At 35.9% G+C, this 19,323-nt stretch overlaps 1 protein-coding gene across 1 annotated transcript; it reads right to left on the reverse strand.

Annotated features, from left to right (window-relative positions):
- Window positions 1-8,174: 8,174 nt before the first annotated feature.
- LOC112295414 (DELLA protein RGL2) lies at window positions 8,175-11,458 on the reverse strand. The gene has a single exon (XM_024546954.3). It carries the CDS (start codon window positions 10,476-10,478, stop codon window positions 8,511-8,513), a length of 1,968 nt encoding a protein of 655 aa, XP_024402722.1. The 5' UTR covers window positions 10,479-11,458; the 3' UTR covers window positions 8,175-8,510.
- Between the last annotated feature and the right edge of the window lie 7,865 nt (window positions 11,459-19,323).

Genomic DNA, 19,323 nt, shown 5'->3' on the forward strand with positions numbered 1-19,323 from the left:
CTTCATTTATAATCTAATTTTAAATTGTTTCTTTTTCAACAAGATAATAAAATAAATATTTTCATTTAAAAAAAAATAGATTTCTACTATGATTACAATACCACAATTACTCATTCTTTCTTTACTATTTTTGTGCTTGATTTTAATGCTTTTAAATAATTTAGGTAGAATTAAAATCAAAATTCAATTAATCTTACAAACTTTCTTGTGCAATCAGAAGATTACAAAGCAACCTGTTGTTGACATCTCCTATAAATAAAAATTTAGTTAATGTACACATTACCAATAATAACTTGTGAAACTTTAAAATGGTACATTATGGTATTTGAGGGTTTTGTGCAACACCAAGATGTGATTTTCTTCTTATTACAATTGAATATTGTGTTTTGAACTATTATTATATTAAGTAAAACAAGTAAATTAAACACATTCTATTCTGCTTAACAATCAAAGATTTTGAAGTGAATCATGAACATAGTAGAAATCTATTTTTTTAAAATTTTGGAGTGAATCCATGTTTAAAAGTATCTGTTGAAAATTACATGGTACCCACTGCAATTATGAGTTAATATTATTTAATAAAAAATGTAGTTCATACTCATATTTATGCATAAAAATCTCTTCAATTATACACTCACAATTAATCACATAGGACAAATAAAGCCAAAAAAAAGTTTAAAATTATATACATTGTATTCACAAAGTAGTTATTTATTCCTTTGCTTTATTATTATTTTTTAGATAGAAAATTTGAAGGTATTAATATAAAAAAATCAAGGACTTTGTAGTAAAACATTTCAGTGTGTTTAGATTATAAAGTAGTAAAGCTTGCTTTTTCTCAACCATAGCTTAAATGTAATAATAAACCATTGAAAAATACAAAACCATCAAAAGATCAAGTTTTTTGAAGTTACAAACCTTTACAATCTTAAATTCCATTGTACAAGAATACAATACAATGTTTTCTTCAACTATATATTACCAACATTAAACTATATAATAAAAAGTATTGATTTTTTTTTTCTCATGTCTTTATTGAACTTTGTTTTTTTATAATATTAAAGAACATATTATAAATTATAATAAATTTATATAAATATATAGTATAGAATAATTTTTAAAATAATTATCTGATTTTACATGTGATGATAAAAGACACAATATACAACTTTTTTTTAAATAAAAAATATAAAACTAGTATTTTAAAAAATATTAACTTAATAATAAATAAAAATTAAAATACCAAAGTAGAATTCAAGATTTTCTTTTTTATTAAATATAAATAATAGTAAGTTACATATTACAAATTAATACAACAAATGCTTATCAATAAGTATGGTTAAGAGTTCAGCATTAAGACTAAAGTCAACCATTTAATTCTAATATCAGTTTGCTAGATTCAAAAAGATTAAAATTAATTAAGGTTTTTGGTCTTATATGCTATCCAATGGTTCCATCTTATTATTGATTATTTCTAAATCTCTTGTGTATGAAAAAAATCTTCATGTGTTTTATTTTTAAAAATATATATTTTATTTATCTTCTCCTATTTTTATTTTAAAGAAATTTCTTTAAGTATAAGACCTTTATTAGTATAATAGGTTAGGCCATTTATACTTTTACATCTATTCTTTATTTTAGCTATTAGACTTCTTATTGATAAAATCTCTAGAATATGCTTATGCTTTGTTTTTATATTCATTTTATTTGTCCTTATTGCTATTGAGTATTTTTTTTCTTTAATTTCAAGATGCAATTTATCATAATTTTTAACCAACTTGAGTGATAGGTGGCTCAATGGTACAACACCATAGTTTTTTAAAAACAATATTTTTAGAAGTTTTTAAGATTAACTAAGAATGTGGTTGTGCCACTATCAAATGTATAAATAGAAGTACATATACAAACAACAACAATTCTAGTATCAGCTTGGATTTTAAACTAAAAAAATACATATATATATATATATATATATATATATATTTCTTGTCTATAAAAAAATTATAATTTAGAAATTAGGTTAAAATAGATTCAAGATAAAGACTTCATATGTTATATGCATTTGAGATGTTGAGTTGAGGGACAAACCACACATAATGCAAACAATGACAAGAAACACATTGAGTTTAGAAATACATTTTGGAATGATGGTAGTAGCAAGAGAATAGAGGCAAAAGACAATCTTTACCAAGAATCTTCTTCTAGACTAAACTTATCACTAGTCTAGTTTTCTTATTAAAAACAAATACTAGAGATATGTTTACATCAACTTGGAAATACACTAAGTACATAGGTGTAGTAGGATCTCATCTTATCTTGAAGTTGGATTTACAACCCAAAAACAATGCATAAGAAGTTTAGAAATACATTTTTGGAAATCTTTAATAACTTAAGGTAGATTCCAATTATGCTAAATATTTCTTATGAGTTTTTTAAAAACCCTAAAAATATCTTATCACACTCTAATCAACTCCAATTAAATCTTAAATAATCCTTTAAAATCCTCATTTAATACTAAAGAAACCCTAATCAATCCTAAATAAATCATTAAGAAAATCTTAAAAATACCTTAAAATATCTAGTTAAATCTCTAATAAATTCTTTAGTAGATTAAAAAATTAATAATTAATAAATTAATTATTCATGTTAATTTAAAATTTCTACATTTTTTGATTTATTAGTTGAAAATAAGCATACAAAATTTGAAGAGAAGGAAACTTATAGATTGGGACTAAATGCTTTTAATCTGCTTATATCTTGGTCATTCTTCTCTTCCATTCTTGATGTCAATCTATCAACATCAATAACTATATTTTGCACTATTCACTTGCTATAAAAAAATTTATAAATATTAGAAATAAAGTCAACTATTAACTCACAAAAAAAATCATTTCAATCTAAGTAGCAAATTACTCAAAATCATAAAACTCCTTACTAATCTTCAAAATTTAATTTTTGAGACTCTAATTCTTTTGAATTTTAACAACCATTGATCTAATTGTCTTATCAAGCTCAATTTTGCAACACACATCCAATAAAATTATATTAAAAAATTTTAAAAAATTTACTTATGTATTTGCTATGAAACTTCAACATTTAGCAAAATTTAATCCTTCTTATTTTTAAAAATAAAATAAAATAAAATAAAAAACACCTAAAATAATCTTAACTTAGCAAAGCTTTCACAAAGTATTTAGAAAGTCATTATCTACTTAAATCCTGCAAAACCAATGTCTAAAAAAATCTTATTAAGTTTTCTCTCCATTCCATCTCTCTTATTAGCAAAAAAATCCCACATTTCTTGTAGGTCTATGGTTTTGTGCTTCTAGGTCTAATTTCAACCTTGATTCACAATAGGTTCCCTTTGGATATCAATATATGTTGGAAGCAATTTTTTAAATTTACCTAAATATGCTTATAATTTTATTTTTGCTAACCTACTTTATTTTGTCTTGTTTATGGTCCTACAAAGTAAGTAAAAGTCATCTTTATAAAAAAGAAATAATAGCATTTAATTATTTTATTACCTTTCTAATTTTTACTTATGTTTCTAAATTAATTTGCTACTATATTTCAATTGAATTCTTTCCTATTATAATTATTTTTTTTCTATTTCATCCAATAGTTGTGTTACAAAATAACATCAATTTAGAAGAGGTCCTTGGAATTGGTTCAAACAATAACAAAACTTTTGAGCTAAGATTTTCAATGTTTATTCAAGTAAGAAAAGATTAAGAAGTAGAAATTACTATCACTAATTATATGAAAATTAATTAATTTTAAAATAATATTAATGATAATAATAATAATCAATAATCAATAAGAACCATATACCAATTTGATATCAGTTCTATTTTATAATATAAAATAGAATTAAAGGGTGCCCAACACTTAATGCCATTAAAGATAGCAAGTCAAAGTTTAATGCACATGATTGGATTTTGAGACAATCAAACTATAAAAATAATAGTGACAAAGCAAAAAGAGATAATAATTAATGATATATAGAATTAGTAACTAGAAAAAAATGATAAAAAGTTAATAAAGAAGAATTTATAATGGTGATAAAAAAAAGAAGAAAAAACATCAACAAATTTTACAAAAAATAAATAAATAAAGAATAAACTATACATATAATAATTAAGATGTAATATGCCTAAAGATAAAAAAGAAGATCTATTTATCTCTCTCAAATCTCAAAGAAAATTAAATTTTAACAAAGATCAAGTCAATACAATAAATACAAAAAACTTAATTAAATTAAGGAAATTATATATATATATATATATATATATATATATGAATCAATAAAAGGACATAAAGCAATAAATAGTATCAAAGAAATATGAAAGTAAATGCTATATGAATAGTAATATTTATCCATGATGCATAATCTAAAACAAAGGGGATTTAATTGCAATATACCTAGTAGATTATACACACACATAGAAGAAATGTTTATTATAAATATAGACATATAGTGAATTTAAGCACAAAAAATACTTAATACACACCTTAAAAGTGTTTTCATATGATATGGATGTAGACACAATTTGTAAAATTTTAAAGATAGAAATATCTAATAATAAAATATTATAAAATTTATTAAGCAATAGATATAAATGTCTACATAGAAAAGAAACAACATAGTATAAACATAGATTACTTCCAACATACAACTAAAGAAATTGATAGTAGTGCTCAATGCATGAAGAAATTAATTTCATAAGGATTTATTTGCCATCAATAAGTATTAGAGCTAACTTTGTTGCAAAAAATAGTATTAGATTAGAATTATTAAGCAAAATGGGATCATAAAGTTAGAACACCAATAGTCCAAGAGTACAATATGAGCCAAAAAATAAAAATTTAAAAATAGAATCTAAATTTTGAATTGGTATTGATTCAAATTTATAAATAAAGATTAAGTTCTAAGATATGGCTTTAGATAGGCCATGTTTAGTTTTAAATTGTAAGATATTCAAAGACCAAAAAAAATTATTTTTTTCAATAGTATGGAATAATTTTTATATTAGAATGTATAATTGTTTCTTTTAGATATTTATATCAATTCTTCCAAGTCGACTAAATCACATAAAAATAGAATCCATTAGATTAAAGAAAAATATAGTCTATAATTAAAATATTTTATAGATAAAAATAAATTTAAAATCAAGATTTATATTTAATAAAATTAAAATTAAATTATAATTTAATTTGATTTATTAAAAAATTATTCAAGACAAAAATAGATTTTGTTAGAAGAGAGTCTACTATCTCCACAATTTAAAAAAAAAAAAGATTAGACTGGAGAGCTTCTATTAGGCCATGTTCTCTTAAATTGTCTTTAAAATAAGAGCTTTCATATTATTGATGAATATGAAATCATAATTTGTAATATCTAAACCTATTAATATAAAAAATCATAAAATTAAAGTATTATCTATGTTCTTGTATCTTAATAATATGGTAATTAAATCTCTTGCAATGAATCTAAATAATACAAATAACATAAATACAATTCAAGATTTTATTAAAATACTTGGAATAGTATAAAACAAATTAGCTAAATATAAAAAAGATAAATATATTATATTATTCTTTGAGACAATTGAATGTCAAAGTCTTAATCTTGAATTTTATTATTAGAACAACAAATGCATTATTATGACATACACAGCTCAACAAAGCTACAAACTCTTACAAAAATAACATCCTATTTAAAGCCTTATTTCTTTCAACTAAAAAGATAAATTGGATAGTAACCACAATATTAATTAAAAAGTTGCTTAGTTTGAAATATATCAAGCAAAGAAACCATGCTCAGTTTGATTATCTATTATAGATAATTTATTGTAGAAAATCCAATCTAATTTGAACATTACAAATCTTTTTCAAATGCAATGTAAAATTTAGATGCAATTCAAAAATATAATATTAATAAAGATGCATATTTGGATTAATCTAATAGAATATAGGAGCATGCTTTAAAACTTGCTAATTAAATAAATAAAATATTAACAAAATAATAGTAAGACTTTATTAAGAAGATATGATAGATCTTTGATTGCAAGTAATTTCTTTGGGAAAAAAATAGATAAGATAATTACATAAGATTTTAGAATTCCATCAAGAGAATTGATAGTCTTCAATAAAGAAAATAAAAACTAATTAAAAGTTGATAGGGATGTTTTAACTATGCTTTAAGTTCCACATCATACTCTTGGAAGCTCAAATTTTTTAGTAGCTTTTAACTAAAACTAATCTATGCAAAAAATTAAAATAAAATAAAAAATATATATATATATATATATATATATATATATATATATATATATATATATATATATATATCTTTTGTGTTAAAAAAGAATAATCAAAATTTATAATTATTAGATTTTAATACATATTTTTATTCTTTAAAGATTGGGGCATTAAAACCTTCTCTTAAATCAAATTCTTTGCTATTTCATCCATAGTAAAATAATTTAAAATTTTAATCTAATGAATTTACATTTATAATTGATAAATTAATCACAGTAGCTTTTACTAAAAATAGATTTTAATAAAGATGTACCACATTTAGATAATTTTTAAATAAATTTTTTATTTTTTATGATTGTCTATAATCCATATTATACTTTGTTTTCCAAATTTAAAATTTTGTATTTTTTTTGTGAAGATGCAATTCAACTATGATATTTAATGCTTCTATTTGTAAAGCGGGCGGATCGCACGAGGCAGATGGGTTATATTCAAACCTCTCCCTCGATGCTGAGTCTTGTGCTGGATTGCCTTGTGTTGCGACTTCGAAACCCATGTGTTTTCCCTCATATCCTGGGCACCCACTAAGGACTATTTGAGAGAGAGCAGGTGTTGTCAAGGTTTCGCTTCAATATGAATCCTCGGCACAACTTCTTGTCGGTGTGAGATGCCAGAAACGTAGTGAAAAACCGCCTCAAGTTGAAACGACATGTGCAGCGAAGGTGCCCTTTCTGACATCCTATGAGTTGGAGTATTGAAACAAGGATGTGAGGTTTTCAATGATGGCTGAGTTTCAACAGTTGAGCCAGCAGTTCTTCAGGCCTGGAAGACTAGATGCAAACATGAAACTGTGCTTTGAAATCTATGCTAACTCTCACCACTTCATATCGTTCTGGGCATCGTATTCCTGAAATCTACTTGTCGTGTGCTTGGTGTCTTTCCCGACCTTAGTTTTAGAGTATATGCAACTTTCGGGAGTGGTCAGGAAACTGTCGATTCGGTCTGTTGTTAGTCGGTGAGAGAATCCGCCGTGGCGCATCAACGGACAACACCGTGGTAGTGTGGTGGACGTTTGAACCATCATCTTTCTTCCCAATCCAATACTCCGTTAACGCGTTCTAGGGTAGTTAAACCAGCTTCTGTAGGCCTTCACACTTCCTGTACTCGTTTTCCTATCTTTTCTTGTGCTGTTTCATCTGTAGCGTCTTCATCACAGTAATGGTTCAAAGAATTTGTGGTGAACCTCGCAGAAGAAACGCCTTGCAGCAAGCAGTTGCATCAGCCGTCATCGAGATGTGCCTCAATTAGCACGTAATATGGGTTCTTAGATCGAAACAAGTAGAGTAATGATCGTGCACAATGATCCATCTATACCACACATAGGGAACAAAATCTGAAAACTAGCACACACTTTGACGCAGAAGATTCTTCAAACTGATTTCACGCGACATGTTGAGAAGTTGACTTGCATAAATGGGCCTTTGAAGTGTTACTGGACAACATTCGCACTGCACTGGGTCAATGGTTTGCATGGAATCATGATCACTTGACATATACCTTCCCATGGTTGTATTGAGGTGGCTTCGTACGAAAGAGATAGACATTCGTTCCGATTCGGGAACAGAACGAGGAGGTATTAGTGAACAGATGGAGGCACATCTCATCAGATCTTGAAGAGCACAGTGTAAGTTTACCACCAGAGAGATGGTTCACATCCCTCCGCCAATGTTGAGAGAATGTGTGGTCAAGTGGGCACGGCGACGGTGTTCTTTTTTGTAGACGTCGGATTTCCGGGACCTTGACTATCACCACATAAATGAGTGAAAAGCAACAGTGCGGCCTACACATATGACGAACATGAGACACATTGAACACTGAGCAGTACTAATCCAAGGGAAGAATACGCGGGAGAACGAAAGCTAGGGTTGCGGTCCATTTCACCAGATTCTCTGGTTCAGTTAGGCTGCATATGTACAATGTTGCCAGTGTGCATTGCGCACACCAAACAATAGATCAGTAAATCTACTAACGTTCTAAGCAGGCACTAATCCGCAAATAAACTACGCTAATAGGGCCAAGCATCTACAGGGCCAATCGTTGGTATTAGACCCATCGGCACCCACTCAGAGACACCTACTGATACACTTTTGTACATGAGTTATCCTACTTCTACTGTCATTTTCGGCGGCTCCTCGCGCTAGATTGATTCAACTCGTTGCGCATCGAAGTCGCCAGGCCCACAAGGGTTAGCAACTCCACGACGAGACAGCCATGACGGGGGTATCTTGCCACCCCATGATCAGCACACCGAACTCTTCTGAAAGCTTATACGTCGGGGTTTCCCCTGTGACGAAATACCCGAGCAGAAGTTGCGCCTGTTGCACGGCATATGAACTCAAAGGCCGGTTGCGGAATCCACATTTCGTGAAATGACTCTGCCAAGTTTCGGATTTGACGTGGCGGGCACCGCGGCCGCTGCCCTCCAAAGCAACAATGCCCCGTATCTCTGAAGCTAAGGTGATGTTTTCGATGCGGAACCTGTCAGGGCTGTCGCTGCTTACAGAAGCTTCCAGGGCATCGAAGAGGGCGCAGTAGTAATGGAGAGCCTCCACGAACCTAGATATGAGGTTGGCGCCATTGTGGTTTGCTTCGACTTCGAGAAGAGTGACCACCTCAGGATTAAGGCTGCGTAGTAGCAGCAAGAGCTTCTGAAGAACAGCTTCACTGCCAGAGAGACGATGCAGAACTTGGGAGCAATTGACGGCGAGAGCTTCGTCAGGCTCTATCTGGAACTTTTCCTTATCAAGGTTGTCCAAGTCTTCGACTAATACAATCAACTCAAAGGGCACTTCAAGTGCTTGGGCAAATTCGGACAGCCGCCGCTTGGTTAATTGCAACGATGCAGCATTCGTTCCTACGGCGGTTATCTTCAAACTCGGCGGACCTCCAGGTCGAAGAGCCAGCGTCTGGAGGAAAGACGGCCATTGCAAACCTTGTTGGATATCCAGGTCCACCACATGAATCTTGTTGTGGTAACCAACAGCCTCAAATATTGCTTGATTAGCAGTGAAATGGGTGAATTTGGCGAAAGGGAGAACCTCATAGAACGACTGATAGGCAAGGTCAGTGTCCAGCTCCACAGGCGATGAGATCGGAGCAGCTGAAACTGGAGTCTCTGATTCCTTGGTTAGTCGATCACTCAAAGCATCGGCGAAGTAGAGCGAAATTCTTTGCATGGGGTCTCCGTATGGGTTCGAAATGGCTTTCAGACGACTCAGCATAGGCCGAGCAGTGTCGAAATTGGACTCTTCGATGGCTTCAGCACAAGCCAACAGAAGGTGTACCAGTTGAAGCCCACTGTCGAGGGGCTGTTGCACCTCAAGGGGATTGGACTCCCAGTTCTGTGATCCACTGTACCCAGGCTCGTAAGAGACATCGCTTCCTGGAGTAGACGATGCATCGCTAGATTGAACCTCCCCTACTCCAATTCCTGGGGCGGAATCTATCATTGATGATAGGGAGTCACCTAATTCCAGCAGCCTGTGGGCATCTTGAAATCCTTCGGGGAAGTTGAGAAATTTCGGCTCGTCCATAAGACAGAGCCCGGGATCAGAGAGCATGTAATTCGCAAAGGCCTCATGGTCGTTATCGTCCAAGCTCAGCTCGAAGCCAAAATCGATGTCTGCGTTCACAAAATGGTCAATTCCAGTCTCGATGCCTCCATCTAATTTCACCTCTGCCTGACGAACCTCCCCACCCTCCTCACATTTGGAGAAGTCTGTGAGCGCCAGGGGTCCATTAGGATCCTCCATACATTCCATCCAGCTGGCAATATCATGGTCATTGTGCACGCTCTCAACAGTCGAGACGGGGAGCAGTTCACTGGAGGTTTGGTCCTCGCTGCATATGTCAGTTCCAGCGAGAGAAGGGAAGCTGGTTTCGTCACCGGAAAGACTGGAATGGGATGACAAAGAGCCCGAGGAGGACGACCGCCCCGGACTGGTTTGTAAATCCAGGACTGAAGTGGGCTCCTGCAGTGTTATCGGGTCTTCCTGCTTCACACAAGCTGACCCTTCCGCTGCTTCTGCTGCTGCAGAGGTCGCTGCAACCGGGGCCACGCCCTCGATTGCCCAGCTGGATTGAGATTTCCATCGCTTTGCCGATGGACCTACTTCAACAGGGCACGACCGCTTGGACAAAATTTGGAGAGTCATTGTTTGGAAGTGTCTAGTAAAAATTGTTAAATGGAGAAGTTGCGTGCCTCCCAGATGAACAATTTCACAAATCCAGACATGAGAGATGATGGACTAACAACTTCCTGGCACATTGTCTGAAGGTTTACCACCTAAGCTTACCCAGAGAGACGCTACTAATGAGAACCACTTGAAACTCACAATCATCTAAAATCTACACAATACACCTCCAATGAAGCAGAAGTTATGAACCTGAGAGTAAAGTGTTGTAACTACATCAAATTCGCGAGGTGTCAGAGGAAGCTCTCTTGAATCTGAACCTTAGAAAGCGAGGAAATGAAACTACACACAGCCTGAAATTTGGAGCATAGGTGAAGGAGAAGGAATCCACTGCAAAGTGATCAAGAGGCTCAATGCTCAAGTACAGGCTCCGCAATGCAAACTACTGTCCTTAAGACTTTACTGATGGAATGGCGGTTCAGAACAGAGAAGATTACACCGAAGACGATGCACAGGCTGTATGCTCTTCACCAGCTCGAGGTGGCGATCGGTAGTGAGGGTGCCACAACAGACCTGAGCTGAAACACGGAAAGATCAAGCACTTGCACTCCACCAACACCGAAGACAGACAGTCCAGTTGGAATAAGCAACACAACCAGCAATCACCGGCTAAAAGGACCGCTCTCATCAACTGGAATGAACCGTGCTAAAAAAGGGGGTGCAGAGAATAAGCATCCGAGTCTAGAAATTTGGGCTCCCGCAGCGAATCACGTGCCTCGACCAGAAAGCCCCGGAATGATTACGTCTGTGATGGAAAACTATGATGACGAGTTGCCAGATGCCTCTTTGCTTTTCTTTTCGATCTTTAACCCTCCCTGCTGGTGTACTTCCCCGATGATGGCTCCCCACTGACGAGAAGAGATCCGTCCTGCGAGGGGGGGTTGTTGTTGCCCTGTTTACCAACTCGAGATTCTCGACAATTGACAATCGCGAGTAAATCAGGAAGACCGACTCTGGAGGATCATAACCATCGGGCCAGAGCCAGTGGCCCTTTCAGCTGGTGTGTGCAGGATCAGCGGCACCCGGTCCATTCATCCGGTCATCCTAGGCACGATGCCGCCTTATTCTGTGCGGCATCGCTTCGTTCGAGGCTAGGTGTCCAGGTATTCTACGGGGCTCCCGTCGTCGACGGGGAATCTGCTCGCGTGAAATTCAGAAACTTCGGAGCAGTACCTCCCGGGAAAGAAGCGGTCTCCAGCCTCCGCAACTTGAATTTTACCGGGAACCACTTTGATCTAGTCTTCTTCATCGCTGTGACCACGAGGGCCAGTCAGCCATCCAGCCCGCCCGGGTCAGCTCCCAGTTGTACTTTCTCCTACTGCAGGTCCACAGGTCTAAAACTGTGGAACCCCTTTCGCAATCTAAGCCTTACACGCCGAAGAATTAGCATCGCATCACAAATTTGTGACCGTCGCAATCAGTCACGGTCCAGCCAGTCCAGTTCAGCAGTCGACTGTGAACCCAAATCTAGACGTGACTTGTGGACTCACTTCCCTGTCTGCGCTGGTTAGAAACACTGCAACTCTACGGCGTATCGACGCCAATGCACAAGCTGCTGATACGCCTCTTCAATCTTACCGGTATTCTGATACAGCGTCGCTGAACTCCGTTGATTGTTTGTGCTCTGATTCTTGTTTCTTTTGTAAAAAACTGCTAGATTGTGTATGTATGTGAGTGTGTGTGTTTTGTGTTTACATATTCATACGAACAAACAAAAAGAGGGGAGGTTTTTAGGTGGAATTCAACCCGTGCTGTAGTACACGGGATGTTTCAAATGGAGTTTCGTGGAGGTACAATGTTGTGAAGAGAGCTTAGGTAAAAAATCAATGGGTCTGAAAAGTTGTGTTGGCTTACAATACATGTAACCACATGTGGCGTACATGCTTGTCAGTGAACAAGATTCAGTAAGAGCTTGAAAGATCATGAATCTGATGCTACAATGTTAAAAAAAAAATAAGTGTGAGTTTATATATATATATATATATATATATACATTTATAACAGTGACTCATATTCCTTCTACCTCATAGGTTTCATTAAAACAACCAACATTCTATCCTACTGTCAATAACATATAACATGTGTCATTCTTGGTATAAGAGATGTCAAAAACATGATGTTTTTTTGTGCATTAATGGTCTTTCCACTGTAAGTTTTATTGTGATATTTATTTTATGAAAATATAAGTAATAAATTTTTGAAACAGAATTGTTAATTCTTGAGTTCTTCATAGCAACACTGATATCGTCAACTTTATATATAATAATAATAATAATAATAAATATTCCATAAAAAGTAAACAACAACTTAACTTATTTCAATTAAATTATATCTCTTTTTATCTCTACGTTTCAATGCAAGCAACACCATGCTGTGAACCAAATATAATGATATTTGTTCTTTATTAATGGTTGATCCTTCATATTAACTGACAACTTGTGTGAAAACATTAAACCTGTTTAGCATATTGGCACCCTAAAGATATATTCTCACATTACATTCAAACTAACACATGATTTGTTTTAAGCTTTTCTGGTGTATGTACATGTAAGAACATACATGTATGCATATCAAAAGATTTTTTTTTATTTTTATTTCTTAAAAGTTCTTTGCACAAACTATGAAATATAGAATGAGCTTTTGGTCATGATTTCACTGATGATTTTCAGAGTATTGGGTTCATACCGTTCTGAATGAAAAAACTGTTCAACTATGTCATAGTGAAACTTAATGCATGATTGGTATGTTGCAACTAAGCAGCTCTGTTTTAGAACAAACACAATGATTCAATTAATAAGCATTTCTAACTTTGAATGGGGACTAATATTCAGTTTGTACTACTTTTGAATTATTTGATTCTAATGTCATATTCTGTGATGCCTTAATAGTTGAAATATGAAATCATTCATTTCAGCAGTGATTATTCTGACAAATAAAAAATAAATGAAAAAAACTATACATGAATTAGCTGTACCTCTGGGATGATTTAAATATGAATTTATCTATACGAAGATACCCAAAAAGAAATCATTTAAAAACATCAAAATAATTGGGTGTTGGAATATCTTATTAACAATCAACATCATGATACAGGGGTTCATTCAATTAATGATTCATTTATTTTTCAACTATAATTAAATGGTGGATTTTTTAATATACATAATATGGTAATAATATACTAGAACATATTATCAAGCCGTAAATTTCAGTCTTAAATCTTCAATAGTTGTTTCCATCAAAATGGCACACATCAACAATGAATTCTTTGCTCTATATATACGTGACATTTTTTGTGTCACTACATGTTAAGAAATATTAAAAGAAATGGATATACAAACACATACAAATCATGCACAAACAGACAAGTTATCAATGTAATCAGGTACAGTGTACCTCTATTTTTCAAAGAATTTTCAAAGAACAAGCACCACTATATATATATATATATATATATAGTAACATAAAATCCTTGTTCATTCTTTGAATAGACCTTTTTAAAATCAATCAGGAACACAGAAGAAGAGATAAATGAAACTAAAACACAAGGCTTGATACTGGTACCAATTTATGATTAAGATATATTTTTTCAAGTAATGATACTTCAGAAAATGTTGTATTACAATCAGAATGATTTCATTATTTTTAAAACATGATCTTCCACCACTTTCAACACCAGACCATTTCAAATTACCTACTTCATAAACTTTTGGTATTTTGCATACATCTTCCCAGACTTTTTCCTTTTTTCCTTTTTCTTTTCCTTTTCTTTTATTATTTTTGGTCTCTCAAACAATGGAGAATTAAAACAAAAGTGAAATAGAACAGTGTGCCGTGTTAAAAATACCATTGAATTTTTTTTTAAAAAATCTTGATATTATTCAATTTAACTTTTACATACTAGTAAAAACATATAACGAAAATTTCAAAAAAAGTCATTGACCACTTTTTGGAAAGTGGGTTACAAAATTCCACCAGTGGTTTCTTTTAGAACCAGCTGATGGCGTCATAATTCTCAATGCCTAGATAGTCTTTGTATGGATTCTATTCTACAATTATGACGTCATCAGCTGATTCTAAAAACGTCATGGATATAGATGAAAATGGGGATGGATTCGGGAAGTTTCATCCATCCAATATACATCCATCCATCTTGGCAAATAAACAAAGTCCTGGCCTCATTCATCCGTTAACCATTCTTACACCTACCCATCTATCCATTCATCCATCCATGAAAGGAACCCATAAGACTCTTATGGATGGGGAATCCTGGCATCATTCATCCATTAACCCATTCTTCCTACATTCACCCATGTAGGTTCATCCCTCGTGGACAAGTCTGAACCCTAACACTAGCCTTCGCTTCATTCCGACCCCCTCCCCCCCCCCCTCATTGGATCCAAGTTGTGATATTAGACAAGACTCACGCCCCCCATTTCAGAATCCCATTTGTCCCCCTTCTGTAGTTATTTATAAGTTTATTATTTCGCGCTCCTCTTCTCCATTGATTTTAACTCTTGATTTTTTATTTGGATAGTATCTGGGTTGTGTCCAGTGAGATGGGCTCACGTGGCGGAATTGGGTTGGCTTGCAAGAAATGCCAGATCAGCTTTCTGTTGGGGGAAAATATCTGAGCTGGGGGGTGCAGATCAGACAAAGTTTTAATTAAATGAATGGACTTGGGTTCTGTTCCCACGTTGCCAAAGGATCTCCTCCTCTCGTTTGGGAAACTCCTTTTCATATTCGACTGACCTGGCCCAATGGGTTGGGTTGGATTGGGTTCAGGGTTTTATTTTTTATTTTTTATTTATGTTTTTACTCGGCCGGGTGACACTCTTTGGTGCAAGTGGTATGGCGATGAATAAAATCTTGGGCATGAATTGTTACACAAGTGGCAATGGATTATCGATCTTTTCTGCGATCTTTTTAGTGGGGAAAAATAAATAAATAAATAAATAAATAAATAAATAACAAATAGAAGAAAAATACAATCGCCATCACATCTAGCTTTCAAACAAGCTCATTATTTACTTTCTGAAAAAGATTAATATTGGATGTGAGGGATTACAAAATAAAGTAAAACCAATATCAGACAATAATGTTTTGTACAAACATCATGTATAAACATCTTACCACTAAATACCTTCCTACTTCAGGTGCAATTTGCCAATTCCTCAAACTCTCCATTCCTCAAAATTTCCTACTAGGAAATGGATCCACTTGTCTTTTACGTTTTCGATTGCTGTCCACGCCCAGATCAGTAGTTCATCTACCACAATCCATCCAACAGCGGTGAAATCCATCCACCTGCGATATAGAGGAAGACAAGAGCGAGAGACGGAAGCATTCAACCCGGCCCGGGCTCAATTATGCGGCTCCTCCAGGACGTGCGTGACCCTCCGCAATGACAGAGGAAGCTTCCGGGACGCTTCTACGACGCGCCATGATTGGTCGCGGATTCCAATGCAGCACGAATACCGAAACAGAGGCTTGGCCACCAGTGACGCGCAGGGTTGAGAGGAAGGCACGGGCTCGGGTAGGGCCCGACCCGACCTGACCCGATCCCACCCGACCCGATGCAACGGCAATCCAGCTCGTTGAGCAACCGGTGCACGGCGCCTCGGAGGCACCGGCACATCCGGTGATCCTGCACATGGGGGAGCCCTAAGTTTAGCCCTGCTGCTGCCGTCTTTATCCCCTATTTTCTGAAACTTATCCGGACGAGGGGAACGGGAAGGGAACGAGAGAGCGACCACTTCGTCGTCTGTCCCAACACAGTCGGATCGGATGACAACGGAAGGTGGAGATCATTCCACCGAGACATTATCGAGAATTAGGGTTTGGGGCTTCGACCTTCTTTCCGGGTTACTTTTTCCCCCACCATTGACTCGATCGAGTCCCCTGTGTTCTTAGAGGGGGTGAACGAGTGCGTGCCTACATCGGCTGACGTGGAAACTGTCCCTTCAGGGTGCTCCCTGTTGGTGAGCCAAGAGCTAGGCTGTGGAATGTCTATACTCAGGATTTGGCTCCTCCTCCTCCGTGCAATATATCCCGATGTCTCTCATTTCCCACACTTCTTTGTTTACCTTCTGTAGAAAGTGGTGAATATATTTATATGTACGGGTTTAATGTTCTCTCCTCCTCATGGAATTACTACTGTCCGGGTACATGGCACACTTCCAATGTGTAAAGGCGGGAAGCTGTGGCAAGCGTCGAAAGGACGCATCGTGTTTGGAGCCAGGGTTCAAGAAAAAGGAAGAACGGAAAAGTGTTCATGTGGATGGATGAGCGGGTGTATGTGTAGATGAGCAGAGATGAATGAATGGATGGAGGGGACTTACCTGCAAGATTGTGGCAAATCCTCCCTGGGAGCTGTGCCGGTGGTCTGGCCCAGCCCTGGCCCCACTGAGCTCTGCCTCACACTGCACTACTGCTCGCTCGCTCGATCGCCTCTGAACTTTCACTTTATTTGAACCTGAACCTTTCGCTTTTGTCCTGGTCGATCCGTTCACTTTTATCTTGTTCATGACTCCCCCCGCCTTTTTCAGGACCATTGGTTTCTGGGGTTTGACCGACAAATTGCAAGTCTCACTCTCTCTGAAGAACTTTTTGTTTGTTTGTTATATTTTTGTCCCCTTCATAATTTACAGTACGATTTCATTTGTAATTGACATTAAAATTGACCGATGTATCAAATTTTCATTAAAAGAACGAGCTTCAAGCAGTAACATTGGGAAGTTGATATATGTATATCTATATTTTGTGGGGCACTATTTATAATGCTCTGTTTTATTATTGCAACGCCGCTTCAAGTTGAATGTGCAAGAACATATTATGATGTTTTAATAATTGCAAACGAATGAGATCGGGTACAAAGAGACATATATAGCCAATGTTGCAGGGTAATAATGCTATCATTAACATTATAAAAGGAATATTCTCTTATCATAATACTTATAAATGGCATTCCACGTTAACTTTAAAAGAAGATAATGATCTGCATATTATTTATCAAGGGTTGGGAGGCTTGCGAGGAAAGACCCCGGTGATTTTATTATAGGCACGAAATGGCCAATCGGCCCCGAATAGAGCGAACGAGCTTGGGCATGGAAACGCAATCGCCGCGGAGAAGAGATGCCGAAGTAGCAACGACGTCCGTTTGGCAGGTTGGATTGGTGCGTAATAGATGGACATAAGAACGGAGGGGAGGAAGTCAAGGAGGAGGGGGCGGAGCAGAAGAAGAAGGCGAAGAAAATGACGAAGATGAAGATGGATTCGATGAGAAAAGGTGGGGGGAGGGGGCAGACTGCTACAGGCACTGCTCCGACAACCAACCTGCGCCAGAGGGTTCTGGTCGACGCAAAAGAACCGCGACGGGGCAATCGAAGAAGCCTCACTGCCTCATTGCCAACCCCGAACTAAAAGCACACTTATAGTCTCTCTTTGTGTTCCATTCCCTTGCTCCATGCGCAAAATTAGAACCAAAACCCTGATAAACACTTCAACACAAAAACAGACGCAGCAGCCAGAGCAGATAGACATGGGCGTAAATAGTAGCAGTTGTGGTTCCGGGATAAGCTACCTCCATAGCAACGGCACTGTAGGATTCGCCGATTTTGGGAGAATGCCGAATTTGAACCAGCATATTCCTTGGCCTTATTTCTGGACTTTCGAGCATATGTAAAACATATTTTAGAAGTCCCTTTTTGTTCTGATTGGGAAACCAAAGAAAGGGGGATTAAATTCACAGCACTCAGCAAGAGTAGGGCTAATTTCGATATGTTCTAACTGAATAGTCCGAACAACCTTCAACTATGCCAGATTATATCAGAAGATGGCAAGTAGTTTTAGAGATGAGTTGGTGGTTTGAAGCACAGTTGTGAATTTCTGACTTTACCTTGCAGAAAAGTAGCACAAGAGCTCGTTATTTTAAATATGACAATCAAATGGAACTAGCAATTGAGTTGCAGTTATTGAGTATTACAACGTTGTTTTGTTATTATCATTATTTATTTATTATGAGCTTAAAGAAATTTTGAGTATACTTACGAACATGTGTACATTCACAGACATCAGACAACATTGGGGGTGGTATGAAATCGAGATCCCTATCAAGTTATGTTTTGTTTTTAATAAAGGACCAAGTCAATATTTCGAAGGAAAAAGGATTGATTTAGCAACATATGTAACTTGTCAACAATGATTTAGAATACATATTCGAATTATTTTGATTCCTTGTTAATAAAAAATGACAAAAAATTAAGTAATATTAATAAAAAAAATATACATATATATTTAAAGATATGACGTTATCATGAAGCCAATATCACCAGAATATTGAGCACTATTGGGAAATCAGTATCAACTTACTCCATTTTTTAATGAGTCTACGTGGCGCTAAAAATCTCGCTACTATGGGCACTACCAAGATAACTCCACAAATAGCCTCGTACACGAATACGCCAGCGTATTAAAAACGGAGGTAATATCGGATACGAGAACTTGACCCTTTCGCATACGGCGAAGGGGGAGGGGAGGGGACGGGCGTGGAGCCCACACCCCCTTGCCACTACCATACAGTGTATGACGACCCGTCGTGCAGGACCCGCCCACTTGGCCCTGCCCCCAATCTTTAGCCCGCGCACGCTTGGATGGGACCCACATCCTTTCCCCCTCGCCCTTTGCACGTGATCTCCCTCCAGTTGGCAGAATTCAGTTGGTTGCATCCAATCCGACGTAGCGGGCATGCCAGGCTGGCAATGGATGGGGTAAGTTTGGGTTTGTTTTACCCTAGGACGGGTGAAGGGGG

The sequence above is a fragment of the Physcomitrium patens genome, chromosome 18, assembly GCF_059467195.1.
Source record: "Physcomitrium patens ecotype Gransden chromosome 18, ASM5946719v1, whole genome shotgun sequence".
In the NCBI taxonomy this organism is placed as follows: Eukaryota; Viridiplantae; Streptophyta; class Bryopsida; order Funariales; family Funariaceae; genus Physcomitrium; species Physcomitrium patens.

Coding starts and splice junctions, on each gene's coding strand:
- LOC112295414 (XM_024546954.3), bottom strand. CDS start 10,478: ATGACTCTCCAAATTTTGTCCAAGCGGTCGTGCCCTGTTGAAGTAGGT.